The 21882-nt window shown below is 37.5% G+C and overlaps 1 protein-coding gene across 36 annotated transcripts in view; it reads right to left on the reverse strand.

Moving 5' to 3' along the window:
* Positions 1–21882, reverse strand: part of Patronin (calmodulin-regulated spectrin-associated protein patronin) — a 78373-nt gene that overhangs the window by 20262 nt on the left and 36229 nt on the right. For 7 of the 36 annotated variants that reach the window (XM_073954970.1, XM_073954959.1, XM_073954964.1 and 4 more), the window contains 10 exons: positions 20297–20436; positions 20120–20227; positions 18905–19051; positions 17397–18602; positions 16743–17333; positions 16429–16665; positions 12153–12345; positions 11781–11855; positions 6673–6744; positions 5652–5756 (listed from right to left, as the gene is read on the reverse strand). In XM_073954970.1, the coding sequence (XP_073811071.1) occupies positions 5652–5756; positions 6673–6744; positions 11781–11855; positions 12153–12345; positions 16429–16665; positions 16743–17333; positions 17397–18602; positions 18905–19051; positions 20120–20227; positions 20297–20436 (2874 nt within the window). The remainder of the gene's footprint in view (positions 1–5651; positions 5757–6672; positions 6745–11780; positions 11856–12152; positions 12346–16428; positions 16666–16742; positions 17334–17396; positions 18603–18904; positions 19052–20119; positions 20228–20296; positions 20437–21882) is intronic. The other 29 variants (XM_073954981.1, XM_073954996.1, XM_073954965.1 and 26 more) reach the window with 10 other exon arrangements.

The following is a 21882-nucleotide window of genomic DNA, read 5'->3' on the forward strand; positions in this document are numbered from 1 at the left end:
AACATAAAATACAACTAATTTAGCGGATTAAAAAAATCAATATTTTTGTCTGAAAATTGGTAAAATTTTTAATATTGATCTTTTAGCGTTCTTCCTGGAAGACACGTACCGCCAACGTAAGGCAAATTTGGAAGAAGATTTCTTCACCTTGCCACTGATACCAATTATGTTAATGTACGTGGTCAGATAACTGAGTTATAAGCTAATATATCCATAGAAACCCTATTCTAGGGCAGCTTTAGTCAGCGGCCCACCATTTATAGTCTGGCACTAGATGGCAGCTGATTTTAATACTGAATAATCTTTAATCCATGAGCTACTTTGGAAAATTATTCCCGAGGTGGGCAGTGGTGGGCATCATGACTAAAACCTTAGGTCAAATTTAAGTATATGATCGAATTGGCATTACAAAATACACCAAGAAAATATGCAGCTAATTAGAATTCCACAACACTCAAAAACACTATTTTTAATGAAAATTAAGCTATTACCTCCGCCCTCAAAATCCACTATAATATTTTGCTATACGTATTAGTTTCGCGATATTTTGAATATATTTACTTGCACTTAAAAAATAGGTTGTATTCACAACAAAAAATATTAGTCAAATGTTCCGACTTTTGAAGCTATTCTTAAGAAGATCGCGTTCGAATGAAACACAAATTAATATATTTGTAAAAAAGGTCCATGTCATAGCTGTCAGATTTGCCAGATGTTGTACCAAAATTTTGACATTAATTTTTTTATTTTTGGCCAATAGGTGGATCCACTGTGCATCATTTTGAAAAAAAAAATTGAATTTTGTTGCACAGTGTAATCGGTCGTTGACTTTGGCGCAACGTGAATTTCGTCGCAGATTTAGGATTTGACCGCTCCAGACTTCTTTTTGTGGGACTTTTTGGAGTCGCGGGTTTATGTCAACAAGCCTTTAGACTCCTTCAGCTCTTAAAGACAATATCCGTCAAGAATTTGAGTTTTGGCAAAGTGATGGAAAATGCCATAAAAAAGGCTCAAATGACAATAAACTATGGCGGCGGCCATTTATCTGACATCACATTCTCGACTTGATGTAAAAAAATTAAAAGACCAAATAAAATTAATCAATAAGACGTTTTTAATTTTTTTTAAATTACAGCCAAAAAAACATCGGAAGTTTATTTTTGCGCCACCTTGTATTATACATGATATTTCAATAAGTTGAAAATATTATCCAGATAATCCAAATAACGTGAAAATATTATCCACGTTATCCAAATAACGTGAAAATATTATGCATGATATTTAAATAAGTTGAAAATATTATCCACATTATCCAAACAACTCGAAAATGTTAGCCACGTTATTCAAATAACGTGATAACATTATTCATATTATCAACGTAATGTAAAAATATTATCCATGATATTGCACTAACTTGAAATTATTATCCATGTTATTCAAATAAGGTGAAAATATTATTCACTTTATCCAAACGTATTGAGAATGTTAACCACGTTATTCAATTAACGTGATAACATTATTCATATTATCCAAATAATGTAAAAATATTATCCATGATATTCCTCTAACTTGAAATTATTATCAATGTTATCCAAATAAGGTGAAAATCTTATTTACATTAACCAAACGTGTTGAAAATGTTATCCACGTTACGCAAATAACGAGAAAATTTTATTCACTTTCTCCGAATAAAAGGAAAATATTATCCATTATTAATCCAAATGACGTAAAAAAGTATCCATGTTATCAAAATAGCGTGAAATTATTATACATTATATAAAAATGATGTGAAAATATTTTCTACGCTAATCAAATGACCTGAGGGTGACATAAGGGATGAAAGATGCCAAGGAACGGTCCTGACCGGTTATAACATGGCAAAGCCCAGGATTTATCTTGGTCCCTCTTTCATCTCAAGTAAACACTGACCTCCCCGTGGTGTCACCTGGGGAACTGCCTTTAACACCCGTTAAAGGTAGTGAGCTAACATGTGCCGCGCGTTCACCCATAAGAACGTTAAAAACTTGGGTTTGGGCGTCGGGTTAGTAACCCTCCCCTAGAAAAAACAGCCAACTATGAAAAAACGAAAGAAAAGAAAAACAAACCCCTCTAAAGTTGACGAACCCCGCAAACGTTTTAAGGACCATGATCTGCGAATCTACACCTGGAATGTTCGCACTCTCTATAGAGAAGGTGCATCCTTCGCATTGGCAGACGTACTTGAAAAGTACAAGGCCGATATTACTGCCATACAGGAAATACAATGGATTGGGAAAGGCGTTACAACAACATCTTAAGGTGACGCACTGTATTATAGCTGCCATGACGTAAAGCATGAGTTTGGTTGCGGATTTGTAGTTAGTCGGAGACTAAAACATCTGGTATCCAGCTTCACCCCAGTGAATGAAAGACTTGCTGCAATTCGAATAAAAGCTAAATTATTCAACATCAGCTTTATTTGCGCTCATGCTCCCACTGAAGAAAAGGACGAACAGACCAAATATATATTTTACGAGCGCTTAGAAGAAACATATGACCGTTGCCCTGCCCATGACATTAAAATCATTCTAGGCGATTTTAATGCCAAAATTGGAAAGGAGAATATCTTTGGCCCAACAGTCGGAAAATTCAGTCTCCACAGTGAAACATCTGACAATGGTATGAGGCTGATAGACTTTGCAGCTGCAAAAAACATGGTAGTTAGCAGTACCAGATTTAATCATCTTGATATTCATAAGGGCACCTGGCTGTCTCCAGATCAAAGAACAAGTAATCAAATTGATCATGTTGTGGTAGATGGAAGACATTCATCGAGCGTGTTGGATGTACGATCGTTCCGAGGCGCAAACCTTGATTCAAAATATTGCCCACTCCATGCAAACAGCCGCAAAATCCATACTTGGATTCCAGAGACCTTCACAAAGGAATTCGTGGTATGACCAGGAGTGTCGTGCTGCTACCGAAGAAAAAATGCGGCTTTACGATCAGTAGCAACGCGTAGCGCGCTAGAGAGATATAGGGGGAAAAGGAGAGAAGAGAAACGTCTTTTCCGCAAGAAAAAGAGAGAAATGGAAAAGCGGGAGTGTGAAAAAAATCGAGATGTACAGGAGCCAGAATGAAGTCCGAAAATTCTACCAAAGAGTAAAACATCAAACAGAGGGCTTTGGTACAGGCACATCCTCCTATAGAGACCAGCAAGGTAATCTGGTAACAGATACAGATAGCGTGCTCAGGATATGGAAGGAACAGATATTTACCCTGCGGCAAATCCTAGAGAAGACCCAAGAGATGCAGATAGACACATTTCACCTTTTTGTCGATTATAAAGCAGCATTCGACAGTCCCCTCCGATCAAAGGTATTCCATGCAATGTCTGAATTTGGTATCCCCGCAAAGCTCATCCGGCTTTGTAAGATGACTTTGACTGATACTAGGTCCTCAGTTAAAATTGGAAAGAACCTCTCCGAAGAATTTTGTACCAAAAGAGGTTTCAGAGAAGGAGACAGCCTTTCGTGTGACCTATTTAACATTTTGCTGGAAAAGGTAATACGAGATGCAAATGTCAAAAGAAATGGCACAATTTACACCAATAGCTACATGTTACTTGCATATGCTGATGACATAGACATCATGAGACGATCAGTAGAGGAAGTAACTGATACCTTTAGGAAGGTCGAAGCAGAATCTGCGAAAGTGGGTCTGGCGGTAAACGGCGAAAAGACCAAATTGATGGTGTCGACGCGCAATGCGTCCATTGAGCTCGGACCGACTGTGGAAGTTGGTTCCTATAATATTGAGGTAGTAAAAGACTTCGTCTACCTCGGCACCTCCGTCAACACAACAAACGACATCAGTTGTGAAATAAAAAGAAGAATTGTATTGGCCAACAGATGCTACTTTGGATTAAGTAAGCAGTTTAAAAACAAAGCCACATCTCGTCAAACAAAAATAACGCTCTACAAAACACTGATACTACCCGTGCTGATGTATGGCTCCGAAGCCTGGGTACTTGCGCAAGCAGACATGGCAGTGCTTGGTGTGTTTGAGAGAAAAATTCTTCGAAAGATCTACGGACCAATCTGCGTTGACGGTGAATATCGACGTCGCATGAACCACGAGCTGTATCTGCTATACAACGACATCAATATTGTTAAACGTATCGAGATGCAGCGATTGCGTTGGCTAGGCCATATCATAAGAATGAGCGATGATGAACCCGCTAAAAAGGCGTATGAATACATGCCACATGGCGGTGCACGCAGAATTGGCAGGCCAAGGAATAGATGGCGCAAACAAGTGGATGATGAGATGACAAGGCGCGGTATTCCAGAGTGCAAAGCAACAAATAGAGAGGAATGGAGATCTCTTCTTAGTTCGGCCTATAGAACAAATGTTCTGTAATGGGCCAGCTAAGTAAGTAAGTAGCCAAATGACCTGAAACTTTTATCAATTTTATCCAAATAAGGATTAAATATTATGCACGTTATCCAAAAATGGAACGTGAAAATATTATCCACATTATCCAAATAACGTGGAAATATAATTCACGTCATCTAAGAAATCATAAAAAATATTTTCTACTCTATCCAAATAACGTGAAAATATCAAAATAAAAGGAATATATTATCCGCGCTAATCAAATCACCTGAAATTATTATCAATTTTATCCAAATAAGGAGAAAATATTAACCACGTTATTCAAATAATGTCATATATTATCCACGTTATCCAAATAACATGAAAATATAATTCAGATAATTTTCGACTCTATCCAAATAACGCGAAAATAATATCCACGATATCCAAACAAGGTGAAAATATTATTCACGTCATCCAAATATAAAGAAAATATTATCTACGCTAATCAAATGACCTGAAATTATTATCAATTTTATCCAAATAAGGATAAAATATTATCCACGTTAGCAAATAACGTGAAAATATTATTCACGTTACCAAATAACGTGAAAATATTATCCACATTATCCAAATAACGTAGAAATATAATTAACGTCATCTAAATAAAATAAAAATATTTTCTACTCTATCCAAATAAGATGAAAATATCCATGTAAACCTGAAAATATTATCTATGCTATCCAAACAACGTCGAAATGTTATTCACGTTTTGGAAATGTATTATCAACATATTATCTAAACGGTGAAAACAGATTATTCAATTATTCCACAATTTCCTTCTATATTATTTATACATATTACTAAACTTTATAATGACGAATTATTATTAACAATAAAAGTATTGTATTCGTATATATAGGTTAGCTGTGCTTAAGTGTAGTGAAGTGATGGTGGTATTCATTGTGTATATTTTTTTATGCATATGAGTGCCGAATGAACACAAGATATTTAAAAAAGAAATATAAATATATAATTAATAAAAAAAAAACAATAATATCCAAATAACCAAGCCATATAAAAATATTTAATAATCATATCATAAAAAATAACGAAAAGAAATAACTCTTCCCAAAACCGAAAAAAATGAAACAAAGTGTAACGAAAATGTAACATTTAAAAACAATTCAATATGGGATGAAATATATATAACAATAATAATAGGGGAGAACAAACGAAACATAAAGGGGGGGAAAACAGGGGGAAAGAAAAATAATGGTGACAGAAACTCTTACCGCACAGGTTCATAAGCGAATTTGATTTTCGCCCACGGAAATTTAGTGTACTTCCTTTGGCTACAGATATACGTGATAGAGTACGACCTCGTTCGACATTTGGTTCTGGAAAAACATTCCCATATTTATATAGTTTTTTTGATGATGTTGTTGTTGAAAAATAATTTTGTTGAATATTTTTGGATTATATATTAAAGGAAGTATGTTTGATAAAATTTTGAGTAAATAAAATAAATATAAATACGTTTTCTTGTTCATATTATAAAACAATAAACCTTGAACCTTTTTGACAAAAAAATGAAAGTAAAAAAAAGAGAACAAGCCCAAAACCTCAAGATTAGAAACACATGATGGGAGGTAGAGAAAACAACCTCATTGCTGGAAATCTTTGTAAAAATGGAACCTTTAAACCAAATTCAAACCTAAACCCGTTGGGTAATTGTTGCTTTTGTTGTAAAAATATTATAGAATATGTGAAAAATTGTTTGATATTAGTAGGTAATGCAAAGATTAATATGGGAACGAACACATGAACGCACGAACGCAGGGGGGAATTAAAAATGGTAAATAATAAGAAGAAGCATGCGCAAACCATAGTCAATCAAATAGGCTTAATTTTTTCCTTAACAACGTGTTATGTGTGTGGACTCGTGTTAATCGGTCCACAAATTAGGAAGCATGTAGTAGTAGAGTGGTTATCCTCTTGCAGTTTCATTTAATTTGTTGCTTTTATGTTCTTGCAAAAAAACATTTCCTTGCAGTGAAAAGGGGGTAGTAAAGAGAGGTGGGGTTAAAGCAGTGTTTGTTTAACTTAAGATACTAAAGAACTTAGAAGAACCACATAGAAGAAAACACAATCAAACAACTTAACAACAAGGACTAAGGGGTGGGGTAAATAAATGAAAACCAAAAGTAAATCATATTCCATATATAGATTGTATAGAGGTTATGTTTAGAAGCTAAATAGTTTGTATGCAGCTTTTCTGTTTTTTTTTTTTTTGTTTATAAGCCCACCACCAACCTTTAGATAACTTATAGGATCCCCGTCGTCCAATCGGTGTTGAACTAGTACTTGGGTATTCATCCGGTGATTCTAATTAAAAGAGAAATCATACATACATCATCAATACAACATACACAGAGACACACTAAAATATTTTGTTTAGAGGGATGGGGCAGAGGGGAATAGAGGTGTTAGTTAGAAGCCTATTTGTATATGCTTAGAATATTTAATACTAAATGCATGCGTTAGAATTACAAATTGTAACTAAAAAAAAAAAACATTCCTTCATAAATATTAAAATCTTATATGTAGGTATATTTGAGAATAATGTAGACAAGTTATCCGAGTTATCCAAAAAGTGTTGATGCATTATTCGTGATATCCGAGTAATGTATTATGGTTATTCGAGTCATCGGTACCATGTTGACGCTTTATCCACATTATTTGAAAATTGTAAATTATTTATCCAAAAAATGTAGATGATTTTTTTATTATCCAAAAAACGTGAAAATCTATCCTCGTTACCCAAACAATGTAAAAAGTTATCCAAAAAAGCAAAACATTATCCACGTTATACAAAAAACTTGAAAAAAATTATTCAAATAACGTGAAAAAATCCACGTTATTCTAATAACGTGAAAATGTATCCATCCTTATCCCAATAAAGGGAAAAAATTATCCACGTTATCTAAACAACGTGAGAAAATATCCATGTTATCCATATAACTCCAAAAACTTATCCACGTTATCCATAAACCGCCATAACCGTTATCCAAATAACGCCAAAAATATGCACGTTATTCAAATAACGCCAAAAAATTGTCTACGTTTTCCAAATAACGTGAACAAATTATCGAACAAACGCCAAAAATATCCACGTTATCCAAATAACGTGAAAAAATTATCCATGTTTTTAAATAATGTGAAAAAGTTATCCACGTTATTTAAATAATTTGAAAAAGTTATCCACGTTATCCAAATATCGACAAAAAAATTAGCCACGTTATCCAAAAATGACGTAAGAAAATTATCCACGTTATCCAAAAATGACGTAAGAAAATTATCGACGTTATCTAAATAATGTGAAAAATTATTCGCTTTATCCAGATAACGTGAAAAAATTATCGACGTTATCCAAATAATGTGTAAAAATTATCCACGTTATCAAAAAATGAGCTAAGAAAATTATCCACGTTATCCAAAAATGACGCAAGAAAATTATCCACGTTAAACAATTAATGTGAAAACGTTATCCACGTTATCCAAATAATATGAAAAAATGATTCATGTGATCTAAAAAACGTGAAAAAAATTATCCACGTTTTTTAAATAATTGGGAAAAGTTATCCTTACTTACTTAGCTGGCCTATTACAGAACATTTGTTCCATAGGCCGAACTAAGAAAAGATCTCCATTTCTCTCTATTTGTTGCTTCGCACTCTGGAATACCGCGCCTTTTCATCTCATCATCCACTTGTTTGCGCCATCTATTCTTTGGCCTGCCAATTCTGCGTGCACCGCCAAGCGGTCCGTATTTATACGCCTTTTTAGCGGGTTCATCATCGCTCATTCTTATGATATGGCCTAGCCAACGCAATCTCTGCATCTCGATACGTTTAACAATATTCATGTCGTTGTATAGCCGATACAGCTCGTGGTTCATGCGACGTCGACATTCACCGTCAACGCAGATTGGTCCGTAGATCTTTCGAAGAATTTTTCTCTCAAACACACCAAGCACTGCCATGTCTGCTTGCGCAAGTACCCAGGCTTCGGAGCCATACATCAGCACGGGTAGTATCAGCGTTTTGTAAAGCGTTATTTTTGTTTTGACGAGATGTGGCTTTGTTTTTAAACTGCTTACTTAAACCAAAGTAGCATCTGTTGGCCAATACAATTCTTCTTTTTATTTCACAACTGATGACGTTTGTTGTGTTTACGGAGGTGCCGAGGTAGACGAAGTCCTTTACTACCTCAATATTATAGGAACCAACTTCCACAGTCGGTATGAGCTCAAAGGACGCATTGCGCGTCGACACCATCTACTTGGTCTTCTCACCGTTTACCGCCAGACCCACTTTAGCAGATTCTCCTTCGACCTTCATAAAGGTATCAGTTACTTCTTTTACTGATCGGCCCATGATGTCTATATCATCAGCATAAGCAAGTAACATGTGACTATTGGTGTAGATTGTGCCACTTCTTTTGACGTTTGCCTCTCGTATAACCTTTTCCAGCAGGATGTTGAAGAGATCACACGAAAGGCTGTCTCCTTGTCTGAAATCTCTCTTGGTACCAAACTATTCGGAGAGGTTCTTTCCTATTTTAACTGAGGACCTCGTGTCAGTTAAAGTCATTTTACAAAGCCGGATGAGCTTTGCGGGGATACCAAATTCAGACATGGCTTGAAATAGCTTTGAACGCAGCGGGCTGTCGAAGGCTGCTTTATAATCGACAAAAAGGTGGTAGGTGTCGATCTGCATCTCTTGGGTCTTCTCCAAGATTTGCCGCAGGGTAAATATCTGGTCAGTGGTGGACTTGCCAGGTCTAAAGCCGCATTGGTATGGTCCAATTATCTCGTTGACCATAGGCTTTAGTCGTTCGCACAATATCCCTGACACGATCTTGTAGGCAATAGGGAGTAAACTTATGCCCCTATAGTTAGAGCAGACAGTCTTATCTCCCTTCTTGTGGACGGGGCACAGGATACTCAGGTTCCAATCGTCGGGTACTCGTTCTTCCTGCCAGATGAAGAATACACCTTATCAGCGTGTCGCCTCCGGTTTTGAAAAGCTCGGCTGGTAAACCATCGGCACCTGCTGCCTTATTATTCTTCAGCCGATTTATTGCTGTCTTTATCTCATCTTGGCTGGGCGGTATACATTCAATACCATCTTCTGGGATTGGGACTGTGGTATCTTCGTCGTCTTCGCTGCAATTGGATACCAACAGATTTGAAAAATGTTCTTTCCGTATTCTGAGTACACTATCTGTATCAGTTACCAAATTACCTGGCTGGTCTCTACAGAATAATGTGCCTGTACCAAAGCCATCAGTTTGATGCTTGACTCTTTGGTAGAATTTTCGGACTTCATTCACACTCCCGCTTTTCCATCTCTCTCTTTTTCCTGCGGAAAAGACGTTTCTCCTCTCTCCTTTTCTCCCTGTATCTCTCTCGTGCGCTACGCTTTGCTACGGATTGTAAAGTAGCCCTATATGCCGCATTTTTCTCTTCGGTGGCAGCACGACACTCCTGATCATACCATGGATTCCTTGGTGGAGGTCTTTGGTATCCAAGTATGGATTTTGCGGCTGTTTGCATGGAGTGGGCAATGCTTTGCCATTGCGCTGATATGTTATCGGGATGAGGAGTGCTTTGATTAAGCAATTAAGCTAGTTGAGTGGCGTATGCTGTGGCTATCTGTTGTGATTGCAGCTTACCGATGTCTAACTTTCGTGTTGTGTCTGTTCGTACTTTGTTTGCTACGTTTAAGCGGGTGCGTACCTTTGCTGCAACAAGGTAGTGGTCCGAATCAATGTTTGCGCCTAGGAACGATCGTACATCCAACACGCTCGATGAACGTCTTCCATCTATCACAACATGATCAATTTGGTTTCTTGTTTACTGATCTGGAGACAGCCAGGTGCCCTTATGAATATCGAGATGATTAAATCTGGTACTGCTAACTACCATGTTTTTTGCAGCTGCAAAGTCTATCAGCCTCATACCATTGTCAGATGTTTCACTGTGGAGACTGAATTTCCCGACTGTTGGGCCAAAGATATTCTCCTTTCCAATTTTTGCATTAAAATCGCCTAGAATGATTTTAATGCCATGGGCAGGGCAACGGTCATATGTTTCTTCTAAGCGCTCGTAAAATATATCTTTGGTCTGTTCGTCCTTTTCTTCAGTGGGAGCATGAGCGCAAATAAAGCTGATGTTGAAGAATTTAGCATTTATTCGAATTGCAGCAAGTCTTTCATTCACTGGAGTGAAGCTGGATACCAAATGTTTTAGTCTCCGACTAACTACAAATCCGCAACCAAACTCATGCTTAACGTCATGGCAGCTATAATACAGTGTGTCACCTTTAGGTGTTGTTGTGACGCCTTTCCCAATCCATCGTATTTCCTGTATGGCAGTAATATCGGCCTTGTACTTTTCAAGTACGTGTGTCAATGCGAAGACTGCACCTTCTCTATAAAGAGTGCGAACATTCCACGTGCAGATTCGCAGATCATGGTCCTTAAAACGTTTGCGGGGTTCGTGAACTTTAGAGGGGTTTGGTTTTCTTTTCTTTCGTTTTTTTTTCAAAGTTATCCACGTTATTTAAAAATGGACAACAAATTATCCACGTTATTCAGATAACATGAAAAAATTATCGACGTTATCCAAATAACGTGAAAAAATTATCCACAGTATCTAAATGTGAACAATTATCCAATCATCGTTAAAAAATTATCCGCGTTATCAAAATAATGGATCTGCATCATCCAAATAACGCAAAAAAATGATCGACGTTATCCAAACAAAATGACAAAAATTATTCACGTCACCAAACAACCTGAAAAATTATCCACGTTATACAAATAACCTGAAAAAATATCCACCTTATCCAAACAAGGTGAAATAATTATTCACGTTATCCAAATAAGATGAAATAATTATCCACGTTAATCCAAATTAGGTGAAAGACGTGAACAAATTATTCACGATATCGAAATAATGTAAAAAATTATCCACATTATACAAATAATGTGAAAAAATTACCCACGTTACCTAAATAACGTGAAAATATATTCACATAAATCCAATAGCTTGTTGAGGATAATCCATTATCCAAGTCACGCATACGAAATGTTCACACTATTCCAACAACTCGGATCCCTTATCTACATTATCCGCATTTTACTCAAAAAACCAATATACACCCAATGATACTTGCATGCACATGTTATTTAAATATCAAAATAAATCAAACAAAACTACCTTTTAATAAATATAAAAATATATCACAAAACGGTTATAATAAATTTCTATTCATATATAGTTTTCATCTTATTACAACCGCTTTGGGTATAATTAAAAAAAGGAAAACAAAAAAATAAAATAATAAAACAATTACCTTTCACTGTAAGGGAATCTTGAGAGCCTCGGTAATAATCTCGTCTCATTGAGTTCGAACTTAATTGGCCTAAACCTGGGTTTTGGTTTGAACGTGTGTTTTTTGTACGTTTTTTTTTTTTTTTTGTTTGTTTTGTTTATAACCCAAAATGATTTCATATAAAACGAGTCATGCAAAAAACGAGTAATATTTTTAACAAAAGAAAAAAAATTAAATAAAAATATTTAAAAAAATTGAATAAACAACACACAGATCAAACAAGTCAGTCAATAAACAACATTGTTCACTATAAAGTGTGTTTCTTTATTTAACTCAAGGAGAATTATTAGAAGAAATTGTTCATGGGGAAGAGAAAGGATCATAATAACTTACCTGTAATATTCGAACTTGAGCCCTTTTTACCACGACTAGATAAACTGGAGGCTTCACTTATATCCACCGCTGAACCATCATCCACGTGAATGGTTTTTGGACGAGGGCGTGTATTACTTTTACGTGTTCTTGAAATAGTATTCGTTTGGGTACTGGGTCTGGGGGCAATGTCATTTCTATCTATTGTTTTGCCCTGTGGTGAAAGAAATACATAAGGGGAATTGGTTAAAAAGGTATAAAAGATCTACATAGAAGAACAGGAGGTCTTCGCACAGAAGAAAGGCTGCCTTCTATAGACCCCTTCTAAAAGAGAGGGTACTTCTATAGACACTTTCTGAAGGAAATAGTGCTTCTACAGACCCTATCTGAAATAAGGGATGCTTCTAAAGACCCTTTATGAAATAAAGGGTATTTCTATAGACCCTTTCTGAAAGAAATTGTGCTTCTATATACCCTTGCTGAAAGAAAGGGCGCTTCTATACAGCCTTTCTGAAAGTAAGGATGTTTCTATAGACAATTTCCGAAAGAAAAGACGCTTCTATACAGCCTTTCTGAAAGAAAGGGTGCTTCTATGGACCCTTTCTCAAAGTAAGGGGTGCTTCTACACCCCTTTCTGAAAGTAAGGGTGCTTCTATGGACCCTTTCTGGGAGTAAGGGTGTTTCTATAGACACTTTCTGAAGGAAATAGTGCTTCTACAGACCCTATCTGAAATAAAGGATGCTTCTAAAGACCCTTTCTGAAATAAAGGGTACTTCTATAGACACTTTCTGAAGGAAATAGTGCTTCTACAGACCCTATCTGAAATAAGGGATGCTTCTAAAGACCCTTTATGAAATAAAGGGTATTTCTATAGACCCTTTCTGAAAGAAATGGTGCTTCTATATACCTTTGCTGAAAGAAAGGGCGCTTCTATACAGCCTTTCTGAAAGTAAGGATGTTTCTATAGACCATTTCCGAAAGAAAAGTCGCTTCTATACAGCCTTTCGGAAAGAAAGGGTGCTTTTATAGACCCTTTCTGATAGAAAGGGTGCTTCTATAGGCCCTTTCTGAAATAAAGGGTACTTCTATAGACACTTTCTGAAGGAAATAGTGTTTCTACAGACCCTATCTGAAATAAAGGATAAAAGATCTACATAGAAGAACAGGAGGTCTTCGCACAGAAGAAAGGCTGCCTCTATAAGGGTGCTTCTATAGACCCTTTCTGAAAGAAAGAGTGCTTCTGTAGACACTTTCTGAAAGGAAGGATACTTCTATAGACCCTTCTGAAAGTAAGGGTGGTTCTATAGACCCTTTCTGAAAATAAGGGGTGTTTCTACACCCCTTTCTGAAAGTAAGGGGTGCTTCTACGCCCCTTTCTGAAAGTAAGGGGTGTTTCTACGCCCCTCTCTGAAAGTAAGGGGTGCTTCTACACCCCTTTCTGAAAGTAAGGGGTTCTTCTATGGACCTTTCTGAAAGTAAGGGTGCTTCTATGGACCCTTTCTGAAAGTAAGGGTGCTTCTATGGACCCTTTCTGAAAGTAAGGGTGCTTCTATGGGCCCTTTCTGAAAGTAAGGGTGCTTCTATGGACCCTTTCTGAAAGTAAGGGTGCTTCTAGGGACCCTTTCTGAAAGTAAGGGTGCTTCTATGGACCCTTTCTGAAAGTAAGGGTGCTTCTATGGACCCTTTCTCAATGTAAGGGGTGCTTCTACACCCCTTTCTGAAAGTAAGGGTGCTTCTATGGACCCTTTCTGGGAGTAAGGGTGCTTCTATGGACCCTTTCTGGGAGTAAGGGTGTTTCTATTGACACTTTCTGAAGGAAATAGTGCTTCTACAGACCCTATCTTAAATAAAGGATGCTTCTAAAGACCCTTTCTGAAATAAAGGGTACTTCTATAGACACTTTCTAAAAGAAAGGTTGCTTCTATAGACCCTTTCTAAAAGAAAGGGTGCTTCTATAGACACTTTCTGAAGGAAATAGTGCTTCTACAGACCCTATCTGAAATAAAGGATTCTTCTAAAGACCCTTTATGAAATAAAGGGCATTTCTATAGACCCTTTCTGAAAGAAATGGTGCTTCTATATACCCTTGCTGAAAGAAAGGGCGCTTCTATACAGCCTTTCTGAAAGTAAGGATGTTTCTATAGACCATTTCCGAAAGAAAAGACGCTTCTATACAGTCTTTTTGAAAGAAAGGGTGCTTTTATAGACCCTTTCTAAAAGAAAGGGTGCTTCTATGGACCCTTTCTGAAAGTAAGGGTGCTTCTACACCCCTTTCTGAAAGTAAGGGTGCTTCTACACCCCTTTCTGAAAGTAAGGGTGCTTCTATGGACCCTTTCTGAAAGTAAGGGTGCTTCTATGGACCCTTTCTGAAAGTAAGGGTGCTTCTATGGAGGCTTTCTGAAAGTAAGGGTGCTTCTATGGACCCTTTCTGAAAGTAACGGGTGCTTCTACACCCCTTTCTGAAAGTAAGGGTGCTTCTATGGACCCTTTCTGAAAGTAAGGGTGATTCTAGAGACCCTTTCTGGGAGTAAAGGTGTTTCTATAGACACTTTCTGAAGGAAATAGTGCTTCTACAGACCCTATCTGAAATAAAGGGTACTTCTATAGGCACTTTCTAAAAGAAAGGGTGCTTCTATAGACCCTTTCTGAAATAAAGGGTACTTCTGTAGACACTTTCTGAAGGAAATAGTGCTTCTACAGACCCTATCTGAAATAAAGGATGCTTCTAAAGACCCTTTATGAAATAAAGGGTATTTCTATAGACCCTTTAAGAAATAAAGGGTATTTCTATAGACCCTTTCTGAAAGAAATTGTTCTTCTATACACCCTTGCTGAAAGAAAGGGCGCTTCTATACAGCCTTTCTGAAAGTAAGGATGTTTCTATAGACCATTTCCGAAAGAAAAGACGCTTCTATACAGCCTTTTTGAAAAAAAGGGTGCTTTTATAGACCCTTTCTGAAAGAAAGTGTGCTTCTATAGACCCTTTCTGAAATAAAGGGTACTTCTATAGACACTTTCTGAAGGAAATAGTGCTTCTACAGACCCTATCTGAAATAAAGGATGCTTCTATAGATCCTTTCTGAAAGAAAGTGTGCGCCTATAGACCCTTTCTGAAAGAAAGGTTGCTTCTATTGGCCTTATCTGAAAGAAAGGTTGCATCTATAGACCCTTTCTGAAAGAAAGAGTGCTTCTGTAGACCCTTTCTGAAAGTAACCGGTGCTTCTACAACCCTCTCTGAATAAGGGGTTCTTCTACACCCCTTTCTGAATGTAAGGGGGGCTTCTACGCCCCTCTCTGAAAGTAAGGGGTGCTTCTATGGACCCTTTGTGGGAGTAAGAATGCTTCTATGGACCCTTTCTGCGAGTAAGGGTGCTTCTATAGCAGGCCTGCTCAAGGTGCGCACCTGAGCTGTCGGTGTGTGTCAATTTTCTCACACACACAATTTAAAAAGAGAGCTTTTGTTTTTGTTTTGAATATTTTCAAAATTAAAAATCAGTCTCTATTGAACATTCAATGAGGAAGGTTCTGTTTTCGAATTTGTCTATGAATTTATATGCGTACACTGAAAAAATGAATGAAGATACTGAATACGAATTTTTATTTGCCTAAAATTTTTACGGCAAATTAGAGTGTTTGGTTTGTCAACGCACTTTGGTTTGTCACGAACTTGATTTGCAACAAATTATAACATCAACAGTCACATTTGGTCAAAATAAAATAATTATTCTACTCTATATTTTGAAATATAAAATAAAAAAAAAAAAACTGTTACGATATTTCTCACAGTATACAGAGAGACAAAGGAAAATTGAAATTTGTGTATTTCAAAACCAACACAATTACAAAATGTGTTTGTATGTGTCTGAGCAGGCCTGTTCTATAGACACTTTCTGAAGGAGATAGTGTTTCTAAAGACCCTTTCTGAAAGAAAAGGTGCTTCTATATACCCTTGCTGAAAGAAGGGCCGCATCTATACAGACTTTCTGAAAGTAAGGATGCTTCTATAGACCATTTCCGAAAGAAAAAGTGCTTCTATAGATCCTTTCTGCAAGAAAGTGTCCTTCTATAGACCCTTTCTGAAAGAAAGTGTGCTTCTATTGACCTTATCCGAAAGAAAGTGTGCTTCTATTGACCTTATCCGAAAGAAAGGTTGCATCTATAGACCCTTTCTCAAAGAAAGGTTGTATCTATAGACCCTTTCTGAAAGAAATAAAGCTTCTGCTTCAGCTTTGGTCTTTTAAACCAAATCTCATAGGGTCTCATCTAAATCATCTAATTATTTTATTATCATCTTACCTCACGTTCCGCCTCTTCTAGAGCCTTTTTAAGACGATGCTGTTCCAAAATTGCCGCTCTACGAGCCATTTGTTCTTCCTTTTTACGTTGTTTCTCTTCTTCTTTTTCACGTTCGAGTTCACGTTTGCGAGCAGCCTCTTGCTCTTTGCGTTCCTTGGCCTCTTCTTGTTGTTGGCGACGTTGCAAAGACATCAGCATGATCTTCTCTTTGCGACGTTCCATTTCATCCACCGATTCCTGAAAAGAAAAACACGCGCACAAATGGAATGATATTTATGTGCCATAACCCGATATTGTCTCTTTTATTATCTTACCGGATCTAAGCTGGTAGTATCGGTGCCTATAATTAAAGCTTTGCTTTTCGTTTTTTCACCTCTACTATTCTCTAAGGCTTGACTACTACTGCTTACAACATGGGTAGGCGATGTGGAAGCAACTGACGGCGGAGGAGTTTGTGGTTGATTATGATTACTGCTGTTGTTGTTATTGTTGTTGTGCGAAGACGACGTTGTTGTAAAGTTTTTATTGTCCCCAACGGACATAACCTGACTTAGCTGTATGGGACTGTCGGTGTATTTGTTATATGTGGCCTTATTTATGTCCATTGCTGATGATTTGGGGCTACTACTTTCACTGTAATTCAACTGATGGACTTTTGGTTTGAATTTCGGTTCATTAACCTCTTTGCTGTAGTTGGAGGAGGATTCATTGAAATCTTTTAGATTACCACTGCTGGAGTCGGCATTGTTCAGCGTTTGGTGATCAACACTGTCAAGGCTTTTTTCTTTTTTGGGTGAACGTTTGGCGCGTAATGGGGGTTTGGGTCTTTTTGGCTGATCATCATCGAATGAGATGTAGAAACCCTTTTCAGCAGTGCTGTTGTTTTTCTCCGCTGAACGGGGATCCTGGAGGGAGGGGAAAGAAAAAAATTAATTTCTTCAACATAATAAGGGTTGGGGATACCATACCTGGAAGCTATTTGGATGGAGTTGTGGACGTTGTGGTGATGGAATCCTGTATGTAAGATTTCCACTGGTTATATTCAGTTTTTGAGGCATCATGTCCGAGTGACCACCACTACTGCTGCCACCACCACCACCACCATAATCATCATAGTTGTATTGCTCATCACGCTGATAGTGCTGGGGCTGTTGATGATGCTGCGAACTGTTGTGGTGTATGGGAAAACTATATTCCGATAAACCTGTGCTTTGCATTTTCTCAATGACATTACGTTCAATCTCCTCAATATCATCTTCATCTCCAATGAAACAAATACTCTGGGGTGCCATAACATCATCGGGGGGTGTGGGTGCCGATGAGGCCTTGGGAACAACAATGGGTGATCTAGTCTCTCTTAAATTGGTCATGGATTGTTGACGTTGTACACCGCCACCACCCATGCTGCCACGTTGACTGTGCACTGGTGAAGAGTGGACGGGATACATTTGCATATCACCATTTTGATGTATAGACGAACGATGATGTGCCTGTGGGGTCATGTGATTGTCCTGCTGGGGACTACCCCAGCTGGGACCACCATCTTCCGATTTCTGAGAACGTCTTTGCCAGGCATTTACATCAACCATGGGCTGTTGCATGGCATCGAAGGATGGCTGGGCCCATGTTCTCCTCTGCGTGGGTGGTGGGGCATATACTGGTTGGACATTGGGTGGAGGAGCCTCATGACCATAATAATTATTTGGCTGTGGTGACATGTTGGGCTCACGACCCATCATCGACTGGGGTGGATAATCATCGTAAATACTTTGACGCGGAATGTATGATTGTGGTGGTGGATGATGCGATTGTGGCGGTTGTGGTCCATAATTGTGATTACTGCTGCTGTTGTTGTAAGGCACGACATTGTTGTCATTATAATGCGGTGGCGGCCCATGCATGGTATTGTATTGAGACTGTTGTGGCACCATCGATGGTTGTTGTGGCTGACCATACATGTTATAGGGTGGTGTGCTATCGTTCATGTACTGTACAGGCATGGTCTGCATTTGTTGATAGGGATCACGGCTGGGTGGTCGAGAGCCGTAGGGGTTGACAGAACTGTTAAACGCCTGTGGCAAATGTGGTGAAGAGCCAAAGTTTTGTTGTTGCTGTAAAGGCCTGGGGGGATATGGATCGGCCAAATGTTGTTGAGAGCCAAAGTTGGAGTGTTGCTAAAGAGGGAGAGGGGTGGATTAATAATTTGTAATGTAAAGCCTATTTTTCGGGCATCCAAAGCATTTGGAGTATTAAAATTAGAAAGCTTGTTTTAGTTTTGGCACAAGTGGACAAAGAACAGCTGACATAACAATTTGGGAACTTTTTAGGATGCAAATGTGTTGAGTTTGTGTGTTTTTTAGATGGTCGAAAATGTTTGATTTGTTTTAAAACATATTTTAAATTTCAGTTTTTTTGTGCTAAATTTTTATGTTTGTATATGTGGTGTGTATGTGTTGTGATGTTTCTTTTCTTTTACCTGATTCAACATATTGGCAATCTGTTGAGCCTGCAGCAACTGTTGGGCTTGCATTTGTTGGGCCTGTATTTGATTTTGTTGTGTCGCTAGCCTTTGTATATCTTGTTGAATATCTTGCAGATTCATATTCATAATAGCGATGCTTTGCTGCGATGCGTTAATGATGCAAACGAAAATGAGGACACAAAAACATCATATAGGAGGAAAAGGTGGTGTGAAGAGGATTGTACGTTGTTGTAAATTAATATAAAGAGTAAATGCACAAAAATGTTAAGTACAATAATAAGAACACAAAACAAATGATATATACACTAAAAACAAATGATTAAAAGATTTTGTTTGAGAAATTTCCTACACTTTAAAATATTGCGTTTTTTCTGAATTTATCTACTTTAATTTTGTATTCAATGCTACACAAAGAATTCAATAACTCTACACAATAAGGCAAAAAGAATCTGTCGTATATACCGACAGCTAACTACCCTCACCCATTGACTGTAAAAAGAACAAATAACAGGAGTGGTGGACAAATGTCCTATGCGGAAATACCAAATTTTACCATCGATATGCACTTCTGATTGATTTCTCGGTGGGGTTATTCTGAGTGAAAACTCGGCGGAGAGACAAAACTCACGGAAAGTTGATATACACTTCTGATTGATTTCTCGTGGGTGTTATTCTGAGTGAAAACTCGGCGGAGAGACAAAACTCACGGGAAGTTTTCATTCAGAATAACCCCCTGTATTATAGGTTATGTGGTGGATTCCATTTCGAACTAAAAGTCTTTTAATCCGGTCATACACTATTTATAATCTAGTCGATCTCCATTATATACCTTTTATGTATACTAGATGGAACTAATATGACATACTGTAAATTATATCAATATTCATCCGTAGTATATGACCCAAGACAAATTAATTTTCTTGGAATTAGTCACCAATTTTATCGGAATTTCTAAATCGTATACTTTTACCAAACAGAAAAACTTTTAAAACAATTACTTTTACTACACAAACAACACTTTGGAAGGATATATTTTTGAATAAAGGGATAGATGATTTAGTAGTAGTATTAGCAATATAGTGCCAGCGAGCTATACCAACTATTAATCAAATGTTGTTAGACAAAGTGCAATTGTTGTTAGAATTATCATAATCCCATACCAAAAACTAGTAGTAGTACCCTCAACCAAATATGCCACCATTTACTTACTTGATATCTATCCAATTCCATGGGATCTATGTCAGATGTACGTTTCGAATCATTGCTCATAGTTTCCCATTTGGGATAATCATCGGCCATTAGATCATCTTGATTCAGCTGGAGGAAAGAATAGATATATTTTTTATTTAATTATTTTTTTTTAAATTTATTTTAAATAAAAGTTACCTTATCCTGATAACGATTCAAAGCCAATTCAATTCTCCTCTTATCCTGTTCAATCATGCGTCTACGTTCTTCCAATTTCATGCGTATATTGGACAATTTATAAGCACTCTCCTGGGAACGGGTGTCGTCATCATAAAGATCTGAAATGGGAAAGAAATTATAAAGAAGATGAGGGAGTAATAAGTAAACAGTTTTGGAATAAGGGTTTTCTTGAGACTTAGCCTCTGACATAAGAATCAACAATTTAAACAATTTGTGTCTATTCTGCGGTTCAAATGCACAACAGTTATGTTTTGGAGTGAAAAACTTCGCATTCATTCTGTGCCACTGCGATATGGAGAGGATGTTTAGACATTTATTGACATTTACAAAGCAACTGACGTTTCGGAAGTTTGCCTATTTCTTGCTGCTGATAATATTTCATACAACATTTTGCGAATATCTTCCAATCGATATTTTTTTTACTTCGTAGTATCTATAAAATATTCCGATTGAGAAATGGACCATTAAAAAGAAATGCATCTGCACACGACCCATTAGTGTATGTATATGTCAATAGTAGGCAGCCCACAAGAACTTCCATTTAAGGCCGTTAAGAGGCAGAATATTTCTTCTCCTGATTTTCTAATGAAGGTGTCTCGTAATTTATTGGCAATACTTTCACGCGGGTGACGTATGGGATGTAAGATACCAAGCAACGGTTCTGACCGGTTTTAACATGGCAAAGCCCAGGATTTATCTTGGTCCCTCTTTCATCCCAAGTGAACACTGACCTCCCCGTGGTGTCACCTGGGGAACTGCCTTTAACACCCGTTAAAGGTAGTGAGCTAACATGTGCCGCGCGTTCACCCATAAGAACGTTAAAAACTTGGGTTTGGGCGTCGGGTTAGTAACCCTCCCCTAGAAAAAACAGCCTACTATGAAAAAACGAAAGAAAGGAAAAAAGAAACCCCTCTAAAGTTGACGAAGCCCGCAAACGTTTTAAGGACCATGATCTGCGAATCTGCACCTGGAATGTTCGCACTCTTTATAGAGAAGGTGCAGTCTTCGCATTGGCAGACGTGCTTGAAATGTACAAGGCCGAAATTACTGCTATACAGGAAATACGATGGAATGGGAAAGGCGTCACAACAACACCTAAAGGTGACGTACTGTATTATAGCTGCCATGACGTAAAGCACGAGTTTGGTTGCGGATTCGTAATTAGTCGGAGACTAGAACATCTTGTATCACCCCAGTGAATGAAAGACTTGCTGCAATTCGAATAATAACAAAATTCTTCAACATTAGCTTTATTTGCGCTCATGCTCCTACTGAAGAAAAGGAAGAACAGACCAAAGATATATTTTACGAGCACTTAGAAGAAACATATGACCGTTACCCTGCCCATGACATTAAAATAATTCTAGGCGATTTTAATGGAAAAATTGGAAAGGAGAATATATTTGGCCCAACAGCCGGGAAATTCAGTCTCCACAGTGAAACATCTGACAATGGTATGAGGCTGATAGATTTTGCAGCTGCAAAAAACATGGTAGTTAGCAGTACCAGATTTAATCATCTCGATATTCATAAGGGCACCTGGC

This window comes from Musca autumnalis, unplaced genomic scaffold (assembly GCF_047663935.1).
Source record: "Musca autumnalis isolate F117 unplaced genomic scaffold, ASM4766393v1 scaffold_5, whole genome shotgun sequence".
NCBI lineage: Eukaryota > Metazoa > Arthropoda > Insecta > Diptera > Muscidae > Musca > Musca autumnalis.